General features: G+C 43.7%; 1 protein-coding gene across 1 annotated transcript; it reads right to left on the bottom strand.

Moving 5' to 3' along the window:
- Positions 1-1,479: 1,479 nt before the first annotated feature.
- On the bottom strand, positions 1,480-25,151 carry LOC311103641 (F-box/LRR-repeat protein 20). Its single transcript, XM_084145247.1, has 15 exons — positions 24,871-25,151; positions 20,838-20,899; positions 12,755-12,809; positions 12,568-12,642; positions 12,239-12,333; positions 12,025-12,093; positions 11,812-11,907; positions 11,261-11,387; positions 10,696-10,770; positions 9,701-9,831; positions 9,301-9,361; positions 9,164-9,208; positions 8,837-8,893; positions 5,836-6,048; positions 1,480-5,688 (listed from the first exon to the last, which is right to left on the bottom strand). The coding sequence occupies exons 1-15, from the start codon at positions 24,910-24,912 to the stop codon at positions 5,581-5,583; spliced, it is 1,311 nt and encodes a 436-aa protein (XP_084001373.1). The 5' UTR covers positions 24,913-25,151; the 3' UTR covers positions 1,480-5,580.
- Between the last annotated feature and the right edge of the window lie 2,186 nt (positions 25,152-27,337).

The following is a 27,337-nucleotide window of genomic DNA, read 5'->3' as shown; positions in this document are numbered from 1 at the left end:
AGAGAGAACGGAATAAGGACAAAAACAAGTAACATGGGAAAATAGAGATGGAGGCAAGAGAAACATAAGAGAAAAGGGAGATGAGAGGAGGAGGGAATATGTAAAGGTTTGGGCGTTTTGGTCATTTGTTCAACTGTGGACTCACAGACAATCTCTTCTACTTTCACATAGGTGAACGTGGAAGAGTGATGGAGAGCCTGTGTGTGTGTGTGTGTGTGTATGTTAGTCTGCCACAACATCAGAGAGAGCTACACTTCTGCATGATTACAGTATTTCTATGCATGTATGCGTTCCATTATTCCACCTAAGCCCTTCATCAAAGTTTGAGCTAAGCTGTCAGAAGCCATTTCATGGAGGAGAGGGGGAGAGGGAGAGGAGGAGAGGGAGAGCGAGAGAGAAGTAAAGGAAGCCAAGGAGAGTGACATTATTGTGTTACCCCAGCAATCATATTCCAATGAATTATTCCTAGTTTTCTCCAGCGCGTCAGCACCAAGTGCCAGCTGTGTGGCGGATTGTGCAGACACAGAGAGCAAAGGAACATGCTACCTAATAGAACACTGGGGCTGCAGTTTGTTCTCCTGCATGTGTGTTTAGGGGAGGTATGTTTGTCTACTGCAACATGCGTCATATTTAAGCATATGCCACATTAGTCTCTTAAGTGTGTGTATAATGTCATTATGCTGAGTGGCACAAGTGTAAGCGTGACCATAAACTTAGCCATAGAACACAGCATTCTTATTAGTCAATTGCTTTGTGTGGAGAAAACAATACACCCTCATTGAACATTCATAAGATTTTCAATCTCCCTGCTCTGCTGTGCACTCGCAGACTGATACCCCAGGTGTCTGTAAGCCAGCTAAAAATAAGGTCCCCCCAGTGACAAGATAGGAGGCAAAAACAAGCCACCATGCCAGAGGGAAGGAGGAACACAATATCTCCAGCAGCAGGGGGACAACTGGAGCCAAAATGGCCCCCACGTGGCACTATGATCCCAACAACATCACAAGCTAAGTCGCTGGCCGTCATGGCACTGTAGGAGGAGTAGCAGTGTGGTTACTCCCAATGGGGCAGACAGAATGATCCTGTTCATTCATGTGTGATTTCATCACTGACATCTGATACCCACACACCACTAGTATGGAGACTTGGGTTACATACATGTTTGAGTTAAGTGTTGCTACAAAGTGGATCAATTAAGTAAAAGAGCATTTAACTAGTCTTAACATAGTTCCAGTCTGCTTCTTCCAACCCAGCACAGTACTCAGATTTGGATGTCTCCACAGCCATATTTTGGAAAGAAGCTTATTGCTGCCCTCTAGTGTTGCGCTAAGGTTGGGACAATACGCATTCTGGTCCCTACATATAGCCTATACCTGGAGCCAAGAGTGTTTCCTAGTAAGGTCAGGAAAAACTTCAGAGCGAAACAAATTAACACTTCAACATACTGCAATTACAGAAATAACAGGCAGATCTTAATAATATAGTTATATATTTATTCATACATACATATTCATTTATAATCAGTTAATTGTAAAAAAAAAAAAAAAAAAAAAAAAAAAAAGGGAAAGATTTACATTAATTTATATGAACTACAGTCATTGTCAAAAAAAATAAAGTAATCCCCAGGTGTCAAACTACCAAGAACACACTTTAGATCCACCATCTTGTTCATGCAGCCAGCCGTCCTTCCCCCACCCCCTCCAACACACAGTCTAGTCATAGGGACTGAGTGGGCATGAAAATGGACTGATCCAGAATACAGTAATCTGTTATCTTCCATGTAAACTGCTGGAAAATCAGAGGGATGAAGCGCTATAAATTGTTCTGCATGTGTTTAGTCTTGACATTCTACAGGGCAGTTTGTGTCGTTTATGAGACAACCCGGTATGGACATGTTCTCGTGTGTTTGTATATATATACATTCTAAAGGAACCGCTTGAGGCTGAATTTGTCTGTTGTCTGTGCTGTCAATAGTGTGTATGTGTAGGCATGCATGTCTACTCTGCATACCTTCGCTCTGAACTGAGTTATGATTCAGAGAGGTCCATGGCAGTGCAAATGGTCAGTGCATACCGTGTGTGTCTCAGTCTCAGTGCGTCTGTGTATGACTAAGCGTATATAAGTGGTGCCTGTGACTCAGCAACTATGTGTGAAGAGGGCAAACAGGTGTTATGGATCCAGGCGTCACCATGACTTTCCCTCTCCCTCTAGTAACTCCAGACTGTACGGAGCAGTGGGAGTACAGTTGCACCCAGCCAGAGGGTGAGTAGTATGAGAGTACATTATGCATCTCTGTCATCTTGGCTCCTGGATGTTCTCTAATCCCCCATAAACCCACATTCAAACAAAACAGATTAGACTGGATTAATCTCAGCTTGCATTATCCCCCTCCCACTCCGACTGACAAATCACAAAATAGAAAATAATCATCATTAAATGTTTTGCCTGGTTGGTTTGAAAGATGTAGTTTTAGAGAACATAAAAAAATTCCTATTGGGCGTACCAACTGTTTTTTGTTTTGTTTTCTATAGTGGGCTGGGCAGCAGTTTGCATCATAGTTTTAGGGGATCCCCAAACCAAGGCATAACAAGTAAAGGAAAAGCACATCAGGAGAGGAATCTGTTTCTGCTACATCAACACACAACCTAGGCCCTAACCCCCCCCCCCTCCCCCGTTCCCAGACAACGCCTTCATGGAAACACATTCAATATGTTGTATAACATCCATTATACATACAAGCAACACCGGTTCATCCTTACCGACTCATCATTAACTTCTATTACAAATTGCACTGGCTCCAACCCTTCCTCCTGTACAAAGGCTACACTCTGGACATTAGGTAACAAGAACTCTTAATAGAACACAAACTGCATAAGACCAAAACCAAGGACTGCAAGAGGGCTCAAACTTAACGGGGGAAAACACTGAACTCATGACTGAATGCAAAACAAAAACAGCCCCAACCCAAAACACACCAAACGGAAAAGAGAGAGGGGAGGGGTGAGAACGAGATGTAGAAGTCACCAACTTGAACAGAAAAAGGCTAAAAAAAGACTAAACTATAAAAAGAAAAAACAGAACAGAGAGAACAGAAGAGGAGAGACAGAAAACAGAGAAGGTTAAAGTGTGGGAGAGGAGGAAGGATCCAGATGAAAGGCTTTGATACTCATGAGCAGGGGCCAAAGTATTTTGGTAAGGTGGTAGTAGTGGCGGTTTGGGACACATACCCCTGCACTCCAACATGTCTCTCAGCAGGCCAGTGTTGTGCGCTCAGCTCACTCCAGGTCAAGATTCTAAACTACTTCCTTGTTTAGTGACCGCATCTATCCAATCCCAGCGGCCCCTCCTCCTCCCATGTCACTGGTCCCATGCAGAAAGAGGGGGGGTGTTGCGCTGGAGGCTGGGTCAACTCTACTGTCACCCTTTCCTCTGCAAGGCCTCATGGGAGTTGAAGGGGTATCACTGTCACTGACCAGATCATGGTGCCTGCTAGCAGCCTGGCACTCCAACACTGGGCATCTTCTTCTACCCGTGTGTGGTTCACCAGCTCGCATTCATCAAGAATGCTCATCACCAATGGAGAAAAAAATGAAAATTAAGATACCTTGTTTTCGGTTGGCTTTTTCTTTCCGTCCTCCTGGTCTGCCTGGTATCACAAACTCACACAGTGACGTCAATCTTTTTCATTTGATGTGTTTGTGTCTCTATTCTATATTTTGTTGTTGTTGACAAGACTAGCTTGCAGTGGCCTGATTTATTATGTCTCCAAGATCCAAAACCGGTGCTAGTTCACTGTCCAAACTACTCCCCATAGCCCCGGAACATTCTCTCACACACATACACACACACACCTGTGTGTGTACAGTATGTGTATGGCTTAACATAGTTCATAGTGTGAGACCCATTGACGTAAATCTCTCCTTCACACCATGGTGCTGGATTTCCACAGTACTTACATATATTACATTTAGATTTTTAAAAAAACTAGAATTGTTACATGCAACATTTGGCATCTTCTCAAGTCCCCACATGTAAGTCTCAATTGGTGTCCTTTTTAGAAAAATATTTGTCTTTCTCTTTTTTGTTTTGTACAATGAAGCTTCTGGTTGTAACAGAGAGAGGGGAAGGGGAAACGGGCATTGAGCTGTGTGTGTGTGCACCAGTGTGTAGTCATGTGGCAGTAAACTATTAGGTGAGTCATATAACTCTTTAAAAAGTAATTTTGCTGGATAAACTCAGCATATCCCTTAGCAGGCCTGTACTAAGCTGTAGCTACCTTGAGTCTAGAGAATAACTACTACCCACTGTATCTACACTATGTGTGTGTGTGGGGGGGGGGGGGATTGGTAGGCAGTTTAATGGCTGTAGAAGACACCAGGACTCTGTTCAATTAAGCCCCTTTTCCACTGGCTCTTAAAATTCGGGGCAAATTCGAGTTGGTTCGAATGGAATTCTCAAATTCGAGCCAGCGCAGCTACATCATATCAAACCGGTCGTCTGGTTTGATTGGTTAGCTAGCTAGCAGCCAATAGCCAATGTAATGGCAAGCAAGGTAGGAATTAAACTAGCTAGCCAGTTATACTAACGACGACGCTAACCGTTCAGCTAGTTAGCGATCTAAATACATGGCTCTGAGTATGGCTAGCACTGACAGGAGTATGTGGTAACGTTAGTTACAGCTGGTTACAGCATGGTGATGGTGAATTAAATTATTCAACATCTTGCTAGTTAGCAACATTAGCGAAGCCAGCTGCAGTCACATATTGGCTACCTAGCAACATGACATCATTTATTATTTTTGGAGGCAGTGGAAATGCAATTTCAGCTAGCCCACCAAGGCCAGCCCAACCTGGGTTGACTTCAAAGTGCCAATGGAAACGGGTCTTTAGTTAAAAAAAAAAAACAGGCCTAGCTATAGGTTTGGAGTGGGCAGTCTGGAATCAGAGGCTAACAAAGAGCTACTCACATTGAAGTGCAGTTTTGTCTAGAGGTAGCTTGTCAGTCGTTTAAAGATTCTGAGGACATTTCTACCAAACCAATATCCTCATAGTAGCTCTAGCCATGTTTCTGGTTATCTGCCCAGCGCCCACAGACACACATTGGATGTGAGTTTCTTATCCAAACCTATCTTTCTGATACTTCAGTAAAAGGTCATAGTAGTCCTTAGGGAACCTTGTATGAAGTGAGCCCTAGCTACATGTAGTCCATACAGTATATCAGGAGCCTAATCTGTGAACAGCAGTGGTTCTATTATGTAATCCTCCCTGTAATGCTGGGCTGTCTTTAGAACATGGGCCCGGGGACAGCAGGGAATGTGCTGACGTTCATCTGTGGTGATGTGTGTGTTTGACAAAGGCTGTTGTGAGTGGGTTTGAGAATGTCGTTGGGAAGGTTCTTCCCAGACCCTGTGGTGGTTGGGCTCTCTCCCTCTCTCTGCGGTGCCAATCGGGGACACACACCAGCATGTATACCTTGAGGCCAGATCGGACCATGCCGAGCTAGGTTGGGTGGAGGGGCAGCAGGGCCAGGGGTGTTCGGGTCAGAAGTTGGGCTGTGGGGGACAGGGGCGTGGTCTTCACATCATAGCAGGATACAGCAGCGACAGAATCTCTGGCGACTCCCCCCGACCGAGGGGGGTGGGGTGACGGGGGCGAAATACGCGTGCACTTTGATGTTAGGCAGATGGGTCTGGAGAGGAGGACAGAAAGAGATAAAAAGATAAGTGTTGGTGTAATGCATCTAAGAAATGTTAATTCATCTACTGTAATCTATGTGAGTCTGGGTGTCCGTGCACAACTCATAAGCAGCCATGTATGCTATACCACCAGTGCCTACCCTTAGTCTCTTGATGCCTGCGCGGGTGATCTGCTGGCAGTCGTAGAGCTCGATGCGGTCCAGGCTGTGGCAGCTCTTCAGGTGCTCCAGCGAGGCGTCCGTGATCAGGGGGCAGTTGTCCAGCTCGATCACCTCCAGCCGGTCATGGGCACAGGGCCCGCTACCCAGATGTCTGATGCCATCGTCAGTAATCAGCTCACAGTGAGATAGGCTCTGAGAGAGAGACCACAACAACAACAAGGGCACAGTTTAGAACAGCAACACTGTACTGTCACCCGACACACACTGGGTTTCTTTTGGTATTACACTATGAGAGTGTGGATTATCTAGGAAACAAGTTGTTCTTCAGTGATCTCAGCGATCACTGCCTTATTGCCTGCGTTCGTAAATGGGTCCGCGGTCAAACGACCACCCCTCATCACTGTCAAACGCTCCCTAAAACACTTCAGCGAGCAGGCCTTTCTAATTGACCTGGCCCGGGTATCCTGGATGGATATTGACCTAATTCCGTCAGTAGAGGACGCCTGGTTGTTCTTTAAAAAAGTGCTTTCCTCTCAATCTTAAATAAGTATGTCCCATTCAAAAAATGCAGAACTAAGAACAGATATAGCCCCTGGTTCTCCTCAGACTTGACTGCCCTTGACCAGCACAAAAACATCCTGTGGCGTACTGCATTAGCATCGAACAGCCCCCGCGATATGCAACTTTTCAGGGAAGTCAGGAACCAATATACACAATCAGTTAGGAAAGCAAAGGCTAGCTTTTTCAAACAGAAATGTGCATCCTGTACCACTAACTCCAAAACATTTTGGGGCACTGTAAAGTCCATGGAAAGGGAACACTGGAAAAGGAAACACTGTCACCACCGATAAATCTACAATAATCGAGAATTTCAACAAGCATTTTGCTACGGCTGGCCATGCTTTCCACCTGGATACCACTACCCCGGCCACCAGCTCTGCACCCTCCGCTGCAACTTGCCCATGCCCCCCCCCCGCTTCTCCTTCACACAAATTCAGACAGCTGATGTTCTGAAAGAGCTGAAAAATCTGGACCACTACAAATCAGCTGGGCTAGACAATCTGGACCCTTTCTTTCTCAAATTAACTGGCGAAATTGTCGCAACCCCTATTACTAGCCTGTTCAACCTCTCTTTCGTAACGTCCGAGATCCCCAGAGATTGGAAAGCTGCCGCGGTCATCCCCCTCTTCAAAGGGGGTGACACTCTAGATCCAAACTGTTACAGACCTATATCCATCCTGCCCTGCCTTTAGAAAGTATTTGAAAGCCAAGTTAACAAACAGATCACCGACCATTTCGAATCCCACCGTATCTTCTCCGCTATGCAATCCGGTTTCCGAGCTGGTCATGGGTGCACCTCAGCCACGCTCAAGCTCCTAAACGATATTATAACCGCGATCGATAAAAGACAGTACTGCGCAGCCGTCTTCATCGACCTGGCCAAGGCTTTCGACTCTGTCAACCACCGCATTCTTATTTGCAGACTAAATAGCCTTGGTTTCTCTAATGACTGCCTCGCCTGGTTCACCAACTACTTCTCAGATAGAGTTCAATGTGTCAAATCGGAGGGCCTGTTGTCTGGACCTCTGGCCGTCTCTATGGGGGTGCCACAGGGTTCAATTCTCGGGCCGACTCTATTCTCTGTGTATATCAATGATGTCGCTCTTGCTGCTGGTGACGCTCGGATCAACCTCTATGCGGACGACACCATTTTGTATACATCTGGCCCTTCATTGGACACTGTTAACAAACCTCCAAATGAGCTTCAACGCCATACAACACTCCTTCTGTAGCCTCCAACTGCTCTTAAACACTAGTAAAACTAAATGCATGCTCTTTAACCGAACGCTGCTTGCACCCGCCCACCCGACTACAATCACTACTCTCGACCTAGAGTATGTGGACAACTACAAATACCTAGGTGTCTGGTTAGACTGTAAACTCTCCTTCCAGACTCACATTAAGCATCTCCAATCAAAAGTTAGATCTAGAATCTGCTTCCTATTTCGCAACAAAGCCTCATGCTGCCAAACATGCCCTCGTAAAACTGACTATCCTACCGATCCTTGACTTCGGCGATGTCATTTACAAAATAGCCTCCAACACTCTACTCAGCAAATTGGATGTAGTCTATCACAGTGCCATCCGTTTTGTCACCAAAGCCCCATATACTACCCACCATTGTGACCTGTACGCTCTTGTTGGCTGGCCCTCACTACATATTCGTCGCCAAACCCACTGGCTCCAGGTCATCTATAAATCACTGCTAGGCAAATCCCCATCTTATCTTAGCTCACTGGTCACCATAGCAACACCCACCCGTAGTCTGCGCTCCAGCAGGTATCTCTCACTGGTCATCCCCAAAGCCAACACCTCCTTTGGCCGCCATTCCTTCCAGTTCTCTGCTGCCAATGACTGGAACAAACTGCAAAAATCTCTGAAGCTGGAGACTCTTATCTCCATCACTAACTTTAAGCGTCATTTGTCAGAGCAGCTTACTGATCACTGCACCTGTACACAGCCATTCTGAAATTAACCCACCCAACTACCTCATCCCCATATTGTTATTTATTTTGCTAATTTGCACCCCAGTATCTCTATTTGCACATCATCTTTTGCACATCTATCATTCCAGTGTTAATACTAAATTGTAACTATTTTGCACTATGGCCTATTTATTGCCTTACCTCCATAACTTACTATATTCGCACACACTGTATATGTATTTTCTGTTGTATTTTTGACTTTATGTTTTGTTTACCCCATATGTAACTCTGTGTTGTTGTTTTTATCGCACTGCTTTGCTTTATCTTGGCCAGGTCGCAGTTGTAAATGAGAACTTGTTCTCAACTGGCTTACCTGGTTAAATAAAGGTGAAAACAAAAAAAATGTATTTCATAGAATTGAAAGACGTTCCTTAGATTGAACAAAGCAAGTTTGAGACAAGCTCTTAGGATAGAAGCCATTAGCTAGGGCTCACCAGAACTTGCAGACGAGGGCAGTGGATGGACAACTGGATAAGTGTGCCGTCCGTGATCTGGGGAGAGACAGAAACAAACGTATCTTTATTTTTGTCTTCATTTAGCAGACGCTCTTATCCAGAGCGACTTACATGAGCAATTAGGGTTAAGTGCCTTGCTCAAGGGCACCGACAGATTTTTCACCTAGTCGGCTCGGGGATTAGAACCAGCGACCTTTCGGTTACTGGCACAACGCTCTTAACCACTAAGCTATCCTTCTGGTAGATGGTGCTACAGTGTATGTGAGTGTGTGTGTGTGAACGTGCGCACTGCACAGGCTAGCTCACCTGCACACACTCTTCCAGGTCCATCTTTTCCAGCTCATGACAATTCTGCCAGGGGGAAAAAATGAAAAGAGTAAGACAACACATAATTTATATGTCAGAGATGTGTGTGTGTAACCTGCGTCAGCTTCCACACTCACCCTTGCTAGCGTAGTGAAGCCCACATCTGTGAGCTGAGAGCAGCGAGCCACCTCTAATATTCTGAAAGGAGACAGGACATACTGTTATGGGTCGGGGGAACTGTGTTACGTATTGACGTGTCTGAGGAAATACAAGATGGGTTAACTTGGGCACTAACCAGAAAGGAGAGAGGGGTGTATCTGAGTCTTAAAGGGTACCCCTGTATGAGTAGTTGTATGGAGTTTCTGGTGTTATTTGGAGTGAACAGGGGTTAGAAGCAGGGATGGGTGGGGGTAGCGTGGATGTGGGTTGGATGAGGCGGGGGGGGGGGGGGGGGGGGACACACCTGAGACCAGTGTGGAGGGGTTGGAGCAGGGGTCTGGGGTGAGGAGGAGGACTAGGAGCAGGGGGAGTACCAACCTGAGGCGGGGGCAGTTCAGTCCCAGGGCGTGGAGGATGGCGTCTGTGATGTTGGCACAACCTGAGACACACAGGGACTGCAGATGGTGACAGCCCCGGCATATAGTAATGAGACCTTCGTCTGTGATCTGCTGCTCAGAGGGAAACGGACACGGGTCACTAGCAGAACTTCCACGGCATCAAACAGCTATAACACCATTATCAAAATTAACATAAAATTATCATAACTAATGCCGTAGGCTATGAATATCCACCTCCTCAGAATGGGGAATGAGAATCATATCTTGGTTTTTGTGATATATTTTAATCTCTTTTCCCTCTATAGTTCTTATCTTACAAGATTGCAGAAAGTTGCGAGGGGGAGCCAAACAGAGAAAGCACGGGTGTAAAAAGAGAGAGAGAACAGAGGATGACAAAAAGAGGCGAGTCTGGCAAAAGATGAGGAAGCTGCTGAAAGGTGAGACAAAGTGAAAGGGAGACAAGGAAGGAAACAGGGAGGGAGGGAGGGTGAGAGGCATTTGGGGTGTAGACACAGCAGGAAGGGAATTTGGAGACACAGATAAAGAGGATGCCAGAGAAACAAATGTGTTGTCTGGGTGGATTTCACACGCTATTAGGCATGTAGGTTAGATGGCAGGGTAGGCCTCAGTCCACACCAGCCCCTCTACTGCAGGGTAGACTGACTGAGCAGCCTTGTACACCAGAAATTCCCCTCATCCACAAAAAAAAAAAAAGACAGCAGAGGAGAGACAGGACATGACCCATTTACCTACCATATGGATGGCCACAACCCCACAACAGCTATTAGAGATTCATCATTTCTCAATGACAAACCTATTCAGGAGTTACAAGCCCCCAACCCACCACAACAAAACATTCAGCCCCAAACATGATGGGTGCTGAAATATCAAGCAAGACACTCACTATTTTGGAGCTGTGACCAGCAGGTTTTGCTGTTATGTGACACAAACACTGTGAAAGAGGTGCTTGCTTACCGAACACGTCTGCAAGTTGAGAGTGACCAGCTCTGGACAGTGTGCCCCAATGTGCTTCAGTGCTTCATCCTCCAACTAGTTAATAGGTGGAGATGGAAAGAAGCAGATAGGAGACAGAGAGGGAGTGAGAGAGAGAGAGAGGGTGTCATTTGAAATCCCATTAGCAGTGCACCAAGGTAACCCCACCAATGAGCTAGCTAGCTAACCCCCTTCAGCAACTAAATGTCCTACCTGCAGTTTGGATCTACCATCCCCATCACACTGCTTGCAATACAAACATTAGCCCTGGTCCCATATCTAGACTAGCTAAGCCCCTCTCCCCTCAGTCAGCCCTTTAGTCTACGCCTCATCCTCCTGGCTACAATACTAAACTTACACAATCCATTTGTTTATTTCACCTCCAAGGGTGTCTGAATACCTCTCACGTATCCAGTCCGTTCTTCTGTTCATGCACCTTGCTTAGACTGAGGTAGCGACCTTACGCTTTTTAATGGTCCAATTTAACTTTAGCCTGGTCCCATCTCCAGCTGACCCTTTTGTTGCCCTGCCCTGGCCCTGGCCTTACCTGTGTGCAGCCCTTGAGGAAAAGGCCTTTGAGTCCAGGGCAGCATCGTACCAAGGCCTGGATGCCATCCTTAGTCACCTGGTCACACCACGAGATGTTGAGCTGCTCTAACAGAGGACAGCCCTCACTGCAGGGGAAGAAATGGGTCAGACCACGACACAGATATTAGATAAAAAGCCAGCAAAACAACAACAAATGTGTGTGCCATATTTATGCACATCCCCTGAATCGCTAAATGACCTGTTCACCCTACACTTGTACAACAGATGCAACCATCTGCTCCTGCTGAGGAGACTCCCTGGTGTGTGTGTGTGTGAGAGTGACTATTGTCGGAGCCCTGGAAAAACCTTGTATCGCAAAAAAGTCATAGGACATTTTGAATGGCTTATATTAGTCCTAGCGTCAACAAACTGTCACAGAACATGAAGGGGGACGACTACTTCATAATCAAATCACCAAAAGGTGAGTGACAAGGTTTTTCCAGGAATGCTGACAGTATGAGTGTGTGTGCAAGAGAGAGGGAGACAGAGAGACCATGAAGCCCCACTCACCTAAGTGCTTTGAGTGACAGGTTGGTGATTGAGGTACAGGAGGCGAGGTCCAAGTGCTTGAGCTTGGGACAGAACTTACTGAGGCTATTACATGTGCTGCATGGGAGAGAAAGAGACACGAGGCTTAAAGATATAATAATGTAACACTTAATACATTAGCATAACATAATTATACTAGGCAAACAAGCATAAGGCATAAATGTCTGCAAATACCTGTCAGTAATCTTGGTGCAGCCATTCAAACTAAGCAGCTCAATATTCCTGCAGTTCTGGGAGAAGGTTCTGTTGAAAAACAAACCAGAACAGACATATTTGCACTGGAGTGTGTGTACTTGCCCTCCAGCTCCCACATAAATCTCCTCCCCTCACCCTCCTTTCTCAGTGCCCAGAGCACCCAGTCTACGCCAGATTCCCAATCAGTCCTCACCTCAGAGCGCTGTCCCCGACCCCCAGACAGCCCCTCAGACTCAGCTTCCTCAGGAATCCCCCACACCGTTTTGAGATGTTCTCCACCACTCGCCCCTGCAACACACGCACACAAACAAACAAACGCCTCTCATAAAACATAGATTCATCCCCAGATCATCTTCTCGTTCGCATACATGCAAGTTTATAAGGTCAAAAAGGTTAAAGTCATGAATGTCCACTTTGTTTCCATAAAAGATGGCAAGACAGACAAAAAAATGGATAAATCAATGGGAGGTGAGGAGGAGATGGAGAGGATAAGAGAATAAGGGATATGGAAGACTTCCTGACCTCAATATCTCTCTGAAAGTCGAAAAGGTCGATCCTCTGCCAATTACTGCCGTCCAGGGCGAGCACATTCCACGACTGAGGGAGAGAGCGGCACAAGGTCAACTTCACTGGTTTCACTATTCTGTCCAACACACAATTGCACACACTCACACTGAACCAAATACACACTTCAAAAACACAAACTCACCCGTGAGACCTGGGCACAGCGACAGAGTGTCACCACATCCAGAAAGGAGAAGATTCTGGAACACAGACAGGGATGGTTCAGAACCCCTGGTACCCAGAATCAGAACCAGAGCCCTCTATGTATACAAGGCTCTGCCCAGAATCCCTGTTCTACCCATATAATTACATACAGAACTCTGCTATGTATGCCAGTATGTGTTTTGATGAGCATACACTGCATACGACACTGTTATGATTGTGTTATTGTGTGTGTGTGTGTGTGTGTGAGAATTTATGTTCACTCTATTATGGTTATTGTGTTTGAAGGATAGATAAATAGTTTACTTTTGCAGAAAGATTGTGTGGTGGGGCATTACACACACACATTAAGAACACCTGCTCTTTCCATGACATACTGTACACTGACCAGGTGAAAGCTACGATCCCTTATTCATGTCGCTTGTTAAATCCACTTCAAATCAGTGTAGATGAAGCGGAGGAGACAGGTTAAAGAAGGATTTTTAAGCCTTGAGACATTTATTGTGTATGTGTGCCATTCAGAGGGTGAATGGGTAAGACAAAAAATTTAAGTTTCTTTGAACGGAGTTTGGTAGTAGGAGCCACTGGTTTGTGTCGAGAACTGCAACGCTGCTGGGTTTTTCACGCTCAACAGTTTCCCATGTGTATCAAGAATAGTCCACCACCCAAAAGGATATCCAGCCAACTTGACAACTGTGGGAAGCACTGGAGTCAACATGGGCCAGCATGGCTGTGGAACGCCTTCGACACCTTGTAGAGTCCATGCCCCGACGAATTGAAGCTGTTCCGAGTGCAAAAGGGGGGGGTGCAACTCAATATTAGGAAGGTGTTTCTAATGTTCGGTATACTCTGTGTGTGTGTGTGTGTAACAAAAAAAATAAACACACACATACACTACATGACCAAAAGTATGTGGACACCTGCTCGTCGAACATCTCATTCCAAAATCATGGGCATCAATATGGAGTTGGTCCCCCCTTTGCTGCTATGACAACCTCTACTCTTCTGGGAAGGCTTTCCACTAAATGTTGGAAGATTGCTGCCGGGACTCGCTTCCATTAAGCCACAAGAGCATTAGTGAGGGCTCTGTGCAGGCCAGTCAAGTTCTTCCACACCGATCTCGACAAACCATTTCTGTATGGACCTCGCTTTGCGCACGGGGGCATTGTCATGCTGAAAGAGGAAAGGGCCTTCCCCAAACTGTTGCCACAAAGTTGGAAGCACAGAATCGTCTAGAATGTCATTGTATGCTGTAGCGTTAAGATTTCCCTTCACTGGAAGTTAGGGGCCTAGCCCGAACCATGAAAAACAGCCCCAGACCATTATTCCTCTTCCACCAAACTTTACAGTTGGCACTATGCATTCGAGCAGGTAACGTTCTCCTGGCATCTGAAAACCCAGATTCGGCCGTCAGACTGCCAGATGGTGAAGTGTGATTCATCACTCCAGAGAACGTGTTTCCACTGCTCCAGAGTACAATGGAGGCGAGCTTTACACCACTCCAGCCGACGCCTGGCATTACGCATGGTGATCTTAGGCTTGTGTGAGGCTGCTCGGCCATGGTAACCCATTTCATGAAGCTCCAGACGAACAGTTATTGTACTGACGTTGCATCCAAATGCATTTTGGAACTCTGTAGTGAGTGTTGCAACCGAGGACAGACAATTTTTTACGCACTACGCGCTTCAGCACTCGGCGGTTCCGTTCTGTGAGTTTGTGTGGCTACCGCTTCGTGGCTGAGCCATTATTGCTCCTAGACGTTTCCACTTCACAATAACAGCACTTATAGTTGACCAGGGCAGAAATTTCACAAACTGACTTGTTGGAAAGGTGGCATCCTATGACGGTGCCACATTGAAAGTCACTGAGCTCTTCAATAAGGCTATTCTACTGCCAATGTCTATGGAGATTGCATGGCTGTGTGCTCGATTTTATACACCTGTCAGCAACAGGTGTGACTGAAATAGCCGAATCCACTAATTTGAAGGTGGGTCCACATACTTTTGTGTGTGTGTGTGTGTACGTATATACAAAGTACCAGTCAAAAGTTTGGACACACCATTCAAGGGTTTCTCTTTATTTTTACTATTTTCTATGAAATAACACATGTAGTAACCAAAACAATGTGTTAAACAAATCAAAATATATTTTTGATTCTTCAAAGTAGCCACCCTTTGCCTTGATGACAGCTTTGCACTCTTGGCATTCTCTCAACCAGCTTCACCTGGAATGCTTTTCCAACAGTCTTGAAGGAGTTCCCACATATGCTGAGCACTTGTTGGCTGCTTTTCCTTCACTCCGCGGTCAAACTCATCCCAAACCATCTCAATTGGGTTGAGGTCAGGTGATTGTGGAGGCCAGGTCATCTGATGCAGCACTCTATCACTCTCCTTCTTGGTTTACAGGTGTGTTGGGTCATTGTCCTGTTGAAAAACAAATTATAGTTCCACTAAGCGCAAACCAGATGGGATGGTGTACCGCTGCAGAATGCTGTGGTAGCCATGCTGGTTAAGTGTGCCTTGAATTCTAAATAAATCACAGACAGTGTCACCAGCAAAGCACCCCCACACCATCACACCTCCATGCTTCACGGTGGGAACCACACATGCAGAAATCATCCGTTCACCTACTCTGCGTCTCAAAAAGACACAGCGGTTGGAACCAAAAATCTCACATTTGGACTCCAAACCAAAAGGACACATTTCCACCAGTCTAATGTCCATTGCTCGTGTTTCTTGGCCCAAGCAGGTCTCTTCTTCTTATTGGTGTCCTTTAGTATTGGTTTCTTTGCAGCAATTCGACCATGAAGGCCTGATTCACACAGTCCCCACTGAACAGTTGATGTTGAGATGTGTCTGTGACTTGAACTCTGAAGCATTTATTTGGGCTGCAATTCCTGAGGTTGGTAACTCTAATGAACGTATCCTCTGCAGCAGAGGTAACTCTGTGTCTTCCATTCCTGCGGTGGTCCTCATGAGAGCCAGTTTCATCATAGCGCTTGATGGTTTTTGCGACTGCACTTGAAGAAACGTTCAAAGTTCTTGAAATGTTCCGTATTGACTGACCTTCATGTCTTAAAGTAATGATGGGCTGTCGTTTCTCTTTGCTTATTTGAGCCGTTCTTGCCATAATATGGACTTGTTTTTTTACCAGATAGGGCTATCTTCTGTATACCGCCCCTACCTTGTCACAACACAACTGATTGGCTCAAACGCATTAAGGAAAGAAATTCCACAAATTAACTTTGAAGAAGGCACACCTGTTAATTGAAATGCATTCCAGGTGACTACCTCATGAAGCTGGTTGAGAGAATGCCAAGCGTGTGCAAAGCTGTCATCAAGGCAAAGGGTGGCTATTTGAAGAATCTCAAATAAATTAATTCATTTAACACTTTTTTGCTTACTACATGATTCAATGTGTTATTTCATAGTTTTGATGTCTTCACTATTATTGTACAATGTAAAAAATAGTACAAATTTAAAAAAAAACCTTGAATGAGTAGGTGTGTCCAAACTTTTGACTGGGACTGTAATATATATGAGAGAGAGAGAGAGAGAGAGAGAGAGAGAGAGAGAGAGAGAGAGAGAGAGAGAGAGAGAGAGAGAGAGAGAGAGAGAGAGAGAGAGAGAGAGAGAGAGAGAGAGAGAGAGAGAGAGAGAGAGAGAGAGAGGTTTATTTGAACAGTGAGAGACAGAACAACAACTAAAAAATCCAGAAAAACGCATGTTAAAAATGTTATAAATTGATTCGCATTTTAATGAGGGAAATAAGTATTTGACCCCTCTGCAAAACATGACTTAGTACTTGGTGGCAAAACCCTTGTTTGCAATCACAGAGGTCAGACGTTTCTTGTAGTTGGCCACCAGGTTTGCACACATCTCAGGAGGGATTTTGTTCCACTCCTCTTTACAGATCTTCTCCAAGTCATTAAGGTTTCGAGGCTGATGTTTGGCAACTTGAACCTTCAGCTCCCTCCACAGATTTTCTATGGGATTAAGGTCTGGAGACTGGCTAGGCCACTCCAGGACCTTAATGTGCTTCTTCTTGAGCCACTCCTTTGTTGCCTTGGCCGTGTATTTTGGGTCATTGTCATGCTGGAATACCCATCCACGACCCATTTTCAATGCCCTGGCTGAGGGAAGGAGGTTCTCACCCAAGATTTGACGGTACATGGCCCCGTCCATCGTCCCTTTGATGCAGTGAAGTTGTCCTGTCCCCTTAGCAGAAAAACACCCCCAAAGCATAATGTTTCCACCTCCATGTTTGACGGTGGGGAGGGTGTTCTTGGGGTCATAGGCAGCACTCCTCCTCCTCCAAACACAGCGAGTTGAGTTGATGCCAAAGAGCTCGATTTTGGTCTCATCTGACCACAACACTTTCACCCAGTTCTCCTCTGAATCATTCAGATGTTCATTGGCAAACTTCAGACGGCCCTGTATATGTGCTTTCTTGAGCAGGGGGACCTTGCGGGCGCTGCAGGATTTCAGTCCTTCACGGCATAGTGTGTTACCAATTGTTTTGTTGGTGACTATGGTCCCAGCTGCCTTGAGATCATTGACAAGATCCTCCCGTGTAGTTCTGGGCTGATTCCTCACCGTTCTCATGAACATTGCAACTCCACGAGGTGAGATCTTGCATGGAGCCCCAGGCAGAGGGAGATTGACAGTCATTTTGTGTTTCTTCCATTTGCAAATAATCTCACCAACTGTTGTCACCTTCTCACCAAGCTGCTTGGCGATGGTCTTGTAGCCCATTCCAGCCTTGTGTAGGTCTACAATCTTGTCCCTGACATCCTTGGAGAGCTCTTTGGTCTTGGCCATGGTGGAGAGTTTGGAATCTGATTGATTGATTGCTTCTGTGGACAGGTGTCTTTTATACAGGTAACAAACAGATTAGGAGCACTCCCTTTAAGAGTGTGCTCCTAATCTCAGCTCGTTACCTGTATAAAAAGACACCTGGGAGCCAGAAATCTTTCTGATTGAGAGGGGGTCAAATACTTATTTCCCTCATTAAAATGCAAATCAATTTCTAACATTTTTTACATGCGTTTTTCTGGATTTTTTTGTTGTTATTCTGTCTCTCACTGTTCAAATAAACCTACCATTAAAATTATAGACTGAGCATTTCTTTGTCAGTGGGCAAACGTACAAAATCAGCAGGGTATCAAATACTTTTTCCCCTCACTGTAAGTCAAACTGTAACTCAGCCACTCAGGAACATTCAGTGTCTTTTTGGTAAGCAACTCCAGTGTAGATTTGGCCTTGAGTTTTAGGTTATTGTCCTGCTGAAAGGTGAATTCATCTAGGATTTTTTTCCCCTGTACTTAGCTTCATTCCGTTTCTTTTTAATCCTGAAGAACTCCACAGTCCTTAAGAATTACAAGCATACCCATAACATGATGCACCACCACTATGCTTGAAAATATGGAGTGGTACTTTGTAATGTATTGGCCCCAAATATAACACTTTGTATTCAGGACAAAAAGTTAATTGCTTTGCCACATTTTTTGCAATATTACTTTAGTCCCTTGTTGCAAACAGGATACATGTTTAATGTTTTGGAATATGTGTATTCTGTACAGGCTTCCTTCTTTTCACTATCAATTAGATTAGTATTGTGGAGTAACTACAATGCTGTTGATCCATCCTCAGTGTCCTTCTATCACAGCCATTAAAAACCCTGTAACTGTTTTAAAGTCACCACCGGCCTCATGGTGAAATTCCTGAGCAGTTTCCTTCCTTCAAAAAACAATTCCCCTTGGACATTATGGGGTATTGTGTATAGGCCAGTGACAAAATAAAAATCACAATTTCATCCATTTTAAATTCAGACTGTAGCACAACAAAAGGTGGAGGAAGTCAAGGGGTGTGAATACTGCCTTGCTGCCTTGCTGTATTTAGTCAGCCACCAATTGTGCAAGTTCTCCCACTTAAAAAGATGAGAGAGGCCTGTAATTTTCATCATAGGTACACGTCAACTATGACAGACAAAATGAGAAGAAAAAAAATCCAGAAAATCACATTGTAGGATTTTTTATGAATTTATTTGCAAATTATGGTGGAAAATAAGTATTTGGTCAATAACAAAAGTTTCTCAATACTTTGTTATATACCCTTTGTTGGCAATGACACAGGTCAAACGTTTTCTGTAAGTCTTCACAAGGTTTTCACACACTGTTGCTGGTGTTTTGGCCCATTCCTCCATGCAGATCTCCTCTAGAGCAGTGATGTTTTGGGGCTGTCGCTGGGCAACACAGACTTTTAACTCCCTCCAAAGATTTTCTATGGGGTTGAGATCTGGAGACTGGCTAGGCCACTCCAGGACCTTGAAATGCTTCTTACGAAGCCACTCCTTCGTTGCCCGGGCGGTGTGTTTGGGATCATTGTCATGCTGAAAGACCCAGCCACGTTTCATCTTCAATGCCCTTGCTGATGGAAGGAGGTTTTCACTCAAAATCTCACGATACATGGCCCCATTCAGTCTTTCCTTTACACGGATCAGTCGTCCTGGTCCCTTTGCAGAAAAACAGCCCCAAAGCATGATGTTTCCACCCCCATGCTTCACAGTAGGTATGGTGTTCTTTGGATGCAACTCAGCATTCTTTGTCCTCCAAACACGACGAGTTGAGTTTTTACCAAAAAGTTCTATTTTGGTTTCATCTGACCATATGACATTCTCCCAATCCTCTTCTGGATCATCCAAATGCACTCTAGCAAACTTCAGACGGGCCTGGACATGTACTGGCTTAAGCAGGGGGACACGTCTTGCACTGCAGGATTTGAGTCCCTGGCGGCGTAGTGTGTTACTGATGGTAGGCTTTGTTACTTTGGTCCCAGCTCTCTGCAGGTCATTCACTAGGTCCCCCCGTGTGGTTCTGGGATTTTTGCTCACCGTTCTTGTGATCATTTTGACCCCACGGGGTGAGATCTTGCGTGGAGCCCCAGATCGAGGGAGATTATCAGTGGTCTTGTATGTCTTCCATTTCCTAATAATTGCTCCCAAGCTGCTTACCTATTACAGATTCAGTCTTCCTAGCCTGGTGCAGGTCTACAATTTTGTTTTTGGTGTCCTTTGACAGCTCTTTGGTCTTGGCCATAGTGGAGTTTGGAGTGTGACTGTTTGAGGTTGTGGACAGGTGTCTTTTATACCGATAACAAGTTCAAACAGGTGCCATTAATACAGGTAACGAGTGGAGGACAGAGGAGCCTCTTAAAGAAGAATTTACAGGTCTGTGAGAGCCAGAAATCTTGCTTGTTTGTAGGTGACCAAATACTTATTTTCCACCATAATTTGTAAATAAATTCATTAAAAATCCTACAATGTGATTTTCTGGAGAAAAAAAATCTCAATTTGTCTGTCATAGTTGAGGTGTACCTATGATGAAAATTACAGGCCTCTCTCATCTTTTTAAGTGGGAGAACTTGCACAATTGGTGGCTGACTAAATACTTTTTTTCCCCACTGTATGTATGTATGTATGTGTGATCGATTCATATGTAACACATTGCACTCTGCAACCCAGTGTGATGTAGGGTGAGTATACTGTTGCAATTGGCCTTGGCCAGCCTGCCCCTAACCCAAAAGCCCTAGTAAATCAGAGCTCAGTCTGTGGCCCCCGTTCTGCTGGCGAGACCCAGGCTTGAGTTATGGCCTCCATTTTCTGTTTGCTCAGGGGCTTTTGACTTTTTTTTAATGCTTAATCGATTTGAATGTTTTATAGCCCAGACCATCTGTGTTTATTTACAGTTTTAGCATTGGGGGAGGAGAAATTGGGGAAGTGGGATGGGGAGCATGAAGGGAGTGGCATATGGCAGTTGGTTGGGGATGTTGACCAAGCCACTAAAGCCTCAGTATAGTGACCCTTAGTTTCTAAGGTGACCACTCAAGTGTCATGATGTAACCTCCCTAATTGTCAGTGGCTGTGTTGTGTGGAAAAGGGAAAGAGCAGGTGGATCAGAGTGTACACAGCTGTGTTTTGGGCAGGTTAAGATATTTGATGGTGTTGAGCATGTGGCATGCCATATTCTGTGTCTGCATCCAGCCCAGTCATTGAAAAGCCCAACTCACCGTAGCAACAGCTCCTTGGGCAGCTTCTTATTGATGACGGCCTCATCGCTGTTTGAGAACATCTGTGAGGAAGAGATGAAGAAGAGCGTGTTAACTTCCTCTGGCTCTGTCACTCACAGCAGGACCAGCTAGGACTTCCTCTATTCTCTCTGCTCCACAGCTTTAGCACATAACCAATGATAAACAATCACTGTCTCATCAGTCGAGATAGGTTCAATGGCAAAGCTTGACAGGAGAAAGGGGGTGATAGAGTGAGTGGGATGAAGAGAGATCGAGAGGAAGGGAGACATTTTCTGTCTCCTAATCAAACCCGGTGTGAGATGTCTTTTGCTTCCTTCGATCCGGTCTGATCATCTCATTGTTTTCTTCTTTGCAAAAATTTATAAAAACCTGTTTTTGCTTTGTCATTACGGGGTATTGTGTGTAGAGCACGGCGCTTGTAACGCCAGGGTAGTGGGTTCGATCCCCGGGACCACCCATACACAAAAATGTATGCACGCATGACTGTAAGTCGCTTTGGATAAAAGCATCTGCTAAATGGCATATTATTATTATTATAGATTGATGAGGGGGGAAAAAACAATTTCATAAATTTTAGAATAAGGCTCTAACGTAACAAAATGTGGAAAAAGTCAAGGGGTCTGAATACTTTCCGAATGCACTGTATGTATATTTTGAATGTGAACCTATGATTTATTTTCTGTTAACTTATTATACAAATTCAGTGGACACACTGGGTCAATAGTACATTAAGCCTCTCCTACGATCCCTGTTTACTTTCACACTCCGAGGGAGCAGGAAAGGACAGGCTTTTGGATTTGGGGCAAATTCACTCTGACAGCTTGCCTTTCAGAGAACTACTCAACAGGTCAAATAATCCACGGCCATTTCCAAATGCACATGGTCTGGGGCACGTAGGCTACAATGTTTTTCCTTTGTGGTGTAACTTTATATGGTTGTTTGCAGGTCTACAGTAGTTATTGGTCATTTCCATTTAAAAAGGACCCATGAGCACCAACATGTGAAGTTCACAGGAGCATGTCAAATTGGGAGTCAAATGAAAGCTAAGAGTCTATATTGTTGAGAAATTAAGGCATATACACATTTTTCAACCATTTTCCATCCTAAACATTTCAGAATAAGTAAAGGCTTTGATTTCTGGTCAAACAGATGGAAAAGGGGGCTTAGAAAACATCTACCAGAAAAAGTCTTAAAGGTATTAAAATTACATCAAAACAATAATGCGGACGTAAATAAAGACCCCTGCCAACTAATATCAACATGTTTAGTTTTGTGTATAAAAAAAAAAATGGCCTTGTCTAAGTTTAAGAAACATTTCCTTGTGCCTTAATTCCTTTACCAAAAACCAACATCTCTTTAAGAAGTAACAAGCAAAAGGTAGACCTATTAATAAGTTAGTGTTTTTACTGATATACATTTTGTTTATTAATTATTAAGTGATTAAACCCCAAAATGTCCAAATCAGTAACAGAATTTCCAACAACAACACACAAAAATACTAATAAAAAAATGTAATCTAAAATAATTATAATTGGTAACTGAATTTCTGCAATTGAATTGGCTAAAATGGTAAACTATACTGAACTCTACGGTTCTGTCCTTTACTGAGTTATATTGTGTTGTACAAACTTGTGAAACATGAGGTCTATGATTGGTTTTGATTTGGTCTGGACGAACCAAATTTGGTCTTGTTTGGGGGCAGAGCTCATTAAAATAATAGCCAGTGTGTAGAATAATACCCAAATATGCAGAGGAGGATATTAAATATGTATACGTTTGTATACCTATTTAGGATACATAACCATGAAGGGAATGACATTCATATCCATAACTATGCATTTCTGTGTAGTACAGATCAGGGACCCATGATGAAATTCTGTTACTGCAATTCCATTACCGGGTGTAAATCCACTTCACTTGCTGTAGTTTAATAATCAAAAGAGATTTTTTCTAAGTCAATGTGTCATGTCATAGCTGACACCCCATTCTGTCTGCAGACATCGTTGAATCTTAATTCGGAGCAGATGTTTTGAGTTTCTGGAAAATGTTGACACTGTGATTTTACCGAACTTCTGTTACCAAACTTTGCATCTGCACAGTTCTTCCAGTAAATGTGTTTTTGTAAAATGTTCAGTGTAAATTGTTTTCAAAGGTAGTCCTTGTGCATAGAGTTGTATGGTTTGTTAAACTTTGAAATCAATGGTTTTTGTTTGGCATACATTTTAAGTGAAAATCAGACTCAATGCAATTCTGTTACCATGGAACTGCCCTTATGATTTGAGTATGTTATGTCACATATTATTACAGAGTACCTTTTCTTGAATGGTGAGAAATACTCTTCCATGTGATATATCCTATTGTATATCAGATGGTTTTGAAATAAGGCTAAAACATGTTTGAATCTCCAATCATACTCATACTATTTAGACATTTTTTAAATAACTCATTTTGGATAATTTACCATCATGATATGGAAAAAGTAAACTGTACTAATTGTTCACTATTTTCTCTACTAGTTGAATATGAAATCATATCCAGAATATCTCTAGATATCAATGACTTTCTATTAGTTAAATAACTGATGGTGTGGTCTAAAAAAACGTTGAAATACAATGTTCAGAATACAAAACAAAACTCAAAGTCAATGGGTTAGAATTTAGAATTCTCTTATAACATTTTAGGCTCTGGTCTATGAAAAACTGTTTGAAATGCTCAAGACTTAAGAGATATGTGTTGCCTTGCCTTAGTTACACTACATGAGCTGAGCTCACTGATTGATTCACACTGTAAGGATTGCTGAGGACAACACCCCTACCTCATCCCTTTGGAAACTAAATACACACAACGCAAGATAGAGGGCACATCAAACTGTATCGTTTCAATCATCAACACTAGGCCACTTGACAATATGCAATATGTTGATCCATAAAAAAACAGGGGGGTGACTAAGAATAGGCCTGCCTATAAATGCAACACAATTTCAATTCTACTCTCCAAACCGTTGAAGTCCATTGTTATTGGCTAATAAACTACAGATCACGTATCTGCGGCAGCTGTCAACCGGTCAGGCCAGAAGGTACGGCCTGAATCTTCTGAGTCGTCAGCTGTTGCACCGTTAAAAATAAATAAAACCACACAAATCCCACGCCGCCTAGTTGAGGATTAAACAACACCGAGTGCTCAGGGTAGACAGGCCAATGTCACGGCGTGAACACACACGGACGGCATTTGTTAATGAGACTGCATTTATCCAAAGCCATATTTCACATTTGGTGCATTCTTTATCGCTGTGTATAAAGCGACGAAAACTTTGCCACAACGTTGAATAACGATCGCTTGCATAACAAACAACATGGGGCTTCTGTCAACGTAAACATCTATAGGGAAATCACAGCCTGTATGATTTGAAAAACAGATAGATCATGTTGTATTTGCTGTTGATATTTGGAGTGTGGTGGTGGAATAGCCGAGTCGTGGCGGAGCGAATGGCCCATATGTAGCAGAATCAACCCACAGCGGCCATGAGCCTACACACAGAACCCTAGCTGAGCAAAGACAACAATCCAATTCTCCAACTCTGTGAAATAACTCAGCCACAGTAGGATGGAGTAGGCCCGAATATTATATCACATTTTCTGTTTATAAAATGAAGGAAGATATAGAGCTTCGTATCAGTGTGAAGCCTAAAAGTCTGTCTTTATGCCATTGTCTTTGTTTTGACGGCACAAAGAGAAAGCTCGGATAGGCTCCACAATTTTAATCAGCCTTGAAACCTATGAATGCTTTATAAAACACAACATGTGAAACTATAATCCCATTTAATAATGGCAAATTCTGGTAGGCTATTGAAGAAATCAAGATGTTGTCGTTACTTGAAACAACGTTTGCCCTAATCCAAACATTGACTGCGGAAACTGCAACGGTGCGCAACCATGGACGCATTTTAACAAACACCATAACACCAATCAAAAATAATTATGTCATCTATCAATCGCATATATTATAAACTCACCTCAAACCGGCTCCGCGAAACACCATTAACCTCCTTCCCCATCTCGGACGGTGGTTTACCCGACTCGATCAGGGGGATAAGTAATTCGGTGTTACAATTGCAGTAACGTATAGATATCGGCGCTCGTCTTGCAAACTCCCTTCAAAAGCTACCATGCTACCGTTGTTTCGGCAGCTGCGAAGGCGGATTTCATAGTTTTTTCGGTTTGTATCACAATTGCAATAGCCTACCTCTCGACAACTGCCCCAGCTAACAACCCGAACTCTTATATCTCCGCTCACTAGTTCGCCCTCCCCTCCTCCGTTCCCCCTTTATCTGTGAACACTGCTTTTAGCATTAGCCTTCTTCATTATGGACACAAATAATTACATTTGGTAATAACCCTGGACGAAGTGTAGCCTACATGCATTTTTCCCCAGGGCAATATTCTGCCATTATTTAGAATTCTATAGAATTAGGCCTAGCCTATTTCTCCCTTTAGCCTAGGCCCAGCCTACATCATTAGGCTATTGGATATCAAAACATTAACCTGAAATAACTGTGATATAAAGGAGGCCACTATGCAAGAGCAGTTTATTGGGAGTCCCACTGTATAGGCTATTGTGCTGTCCAGTTGTCATTGGAGCCATGTGAGGCCTAGTTTTGGACAGGAGCATAGCCTACCAACCATTTGTTTGGTACAGTTTTTTTTGTGTGTTGTCTTTCATGCAGGATAAAGTGCATAATTAGGTTGCATAAATGAATATTACATACATAATATCATCGCCTTGTGCATAGACCTACTTTGTGTGTATACACATAAATGGTCATAATAATGTAGGCATAGCTTTATAAAAAAAATAATGTACTGTGGTGTCCATAACTTCAATAGCCACTGATACTTAGTGACATTGACCAAACACAATTTGTCAATTTGGTGATCGAATGGATACATTGTAACTTTGTTGTTGCTGTTTGGGGAAAGCGCACTTCCGCTTTGGACTCCCCTTCCAGCTCTCAAGAAACCAATCAAGACACGTATACGTGACTTGTCATCGGACGTCATTATAGCGGGAAAAGGTGCTTGTAAACAGGGAGCAGAAAACCATGCTGAGCCATTGCACTTTAAATCAAGTTGTGGTTCTTTCTGGACTCCTATTGTCGACATACACAGTATAAAGACAAAATAAATACACATAATGTCCTTATAACGGAGGTAATATACTTTTGCCATAATTGCTCACGTCGCATGCAAATACATCCAGCTGCTAATACGTCATCTATCCGGGACATGTGCCGCGTTCAAAACAACTGGGAACTCGGAAATCTCCGACTTCCGAGCGTTCAAAACAACTGGGAACTCGGAAAAAAACTAGCTCCAACTGGGATTAATCGATTTGAACGATCATCCACTCGGAATTCCAACTCGGGAACTCGGGCATCTTTCTAGAGCTCCGATTTCCGACCTGAAGAAAACAAACGTCATGATTTTACTTCGTATTTTTCCGAGTTCCCAGTGGTTTTGAACGCAGCAATGGACAAGCGTGGTTGGTCGAGAAATGGCAGGCTGGTCTCATAGACTAGGCGTAACATAGTAAACTAAAATCCGTTTGGTACGTTAGAGAAGGTCAAAATGAAAGGAGGTTGGTTGGGGTGGATATGACATGAACGTCTAGCAACCCAAAGGTTGTGTGTTCAAATCTCATCACGGACAACTTTAGCAACTACTTACTACTTTTTAGCTACTTTGCAACTACTTAGCATGTTAGCTAACGCAAAGGTCTAGAACCCAAAGGTTGCATGTTCGAATCTCATCACGGACAACTTTAGCATTTTAGCTAATTAGCAACTTTGCAACTACTTACTACATTTTAACTACTTTGAAACTACTTAGCATGTTAGCTAACCCTTCCCCTAAACTGTTAACCTAAATCCTAACCTTAATCTTAACCCCTAGCTTAGCTAACGTTAGCCCCCTAGCTAATGTTAGCCACAACAAATTGGAATTCGTAACATATCATACGTATTACAAATTCGTAACATATTGTATATATTCTCAAGCGTAACACATCATATGAATTGTAATTCGTAACATATCATACGAAATGGATGATGGACATCCACAAATGAATACATGTCTGTAGCTCAATTGGTAGAGCATGGCGCTTGTAACGCCAGGGTAGTGGGTTCGATCCCCGGGACCACCCATACGTAAAAATGTATGCACACATGACTGTAAGTCGCTTTGGATAAAAGCGTCTGCTAAATGGCATATTATTATTATTATACCAAATGTAACATATCATACTCATTTGAATGTCCCGGATTTTCGTTTACTATGTTAAGTCTACCCTTGAGTCCAGGTTGGAAATTGAGGTATCTGTTAGTTAATTTACTATTTGGTTCAACATACAATTATTGATAGTTTTTCGTGACACAAGTCTCTGATGGTGGAGACCGGTCTACGATAACATTAGTGATGAAGATA

This window comes from Coregonus lavaretus, assembly GCF_964263955.1.
Source record: "Coregonus lavaretus genome assembly, chromosome: 28".
NCBI classification, from domain to species: Eukaryota; Metazoa; Chordata; class Actinopteri; order Salmoniformes; family Salmonidae; genus Coregonus; species Coregonus lavaretus.
Note: the sequence above shows the minus strand (reverse complement) of the source record. Positions and strands in the feature narration are given on the sequence as shown.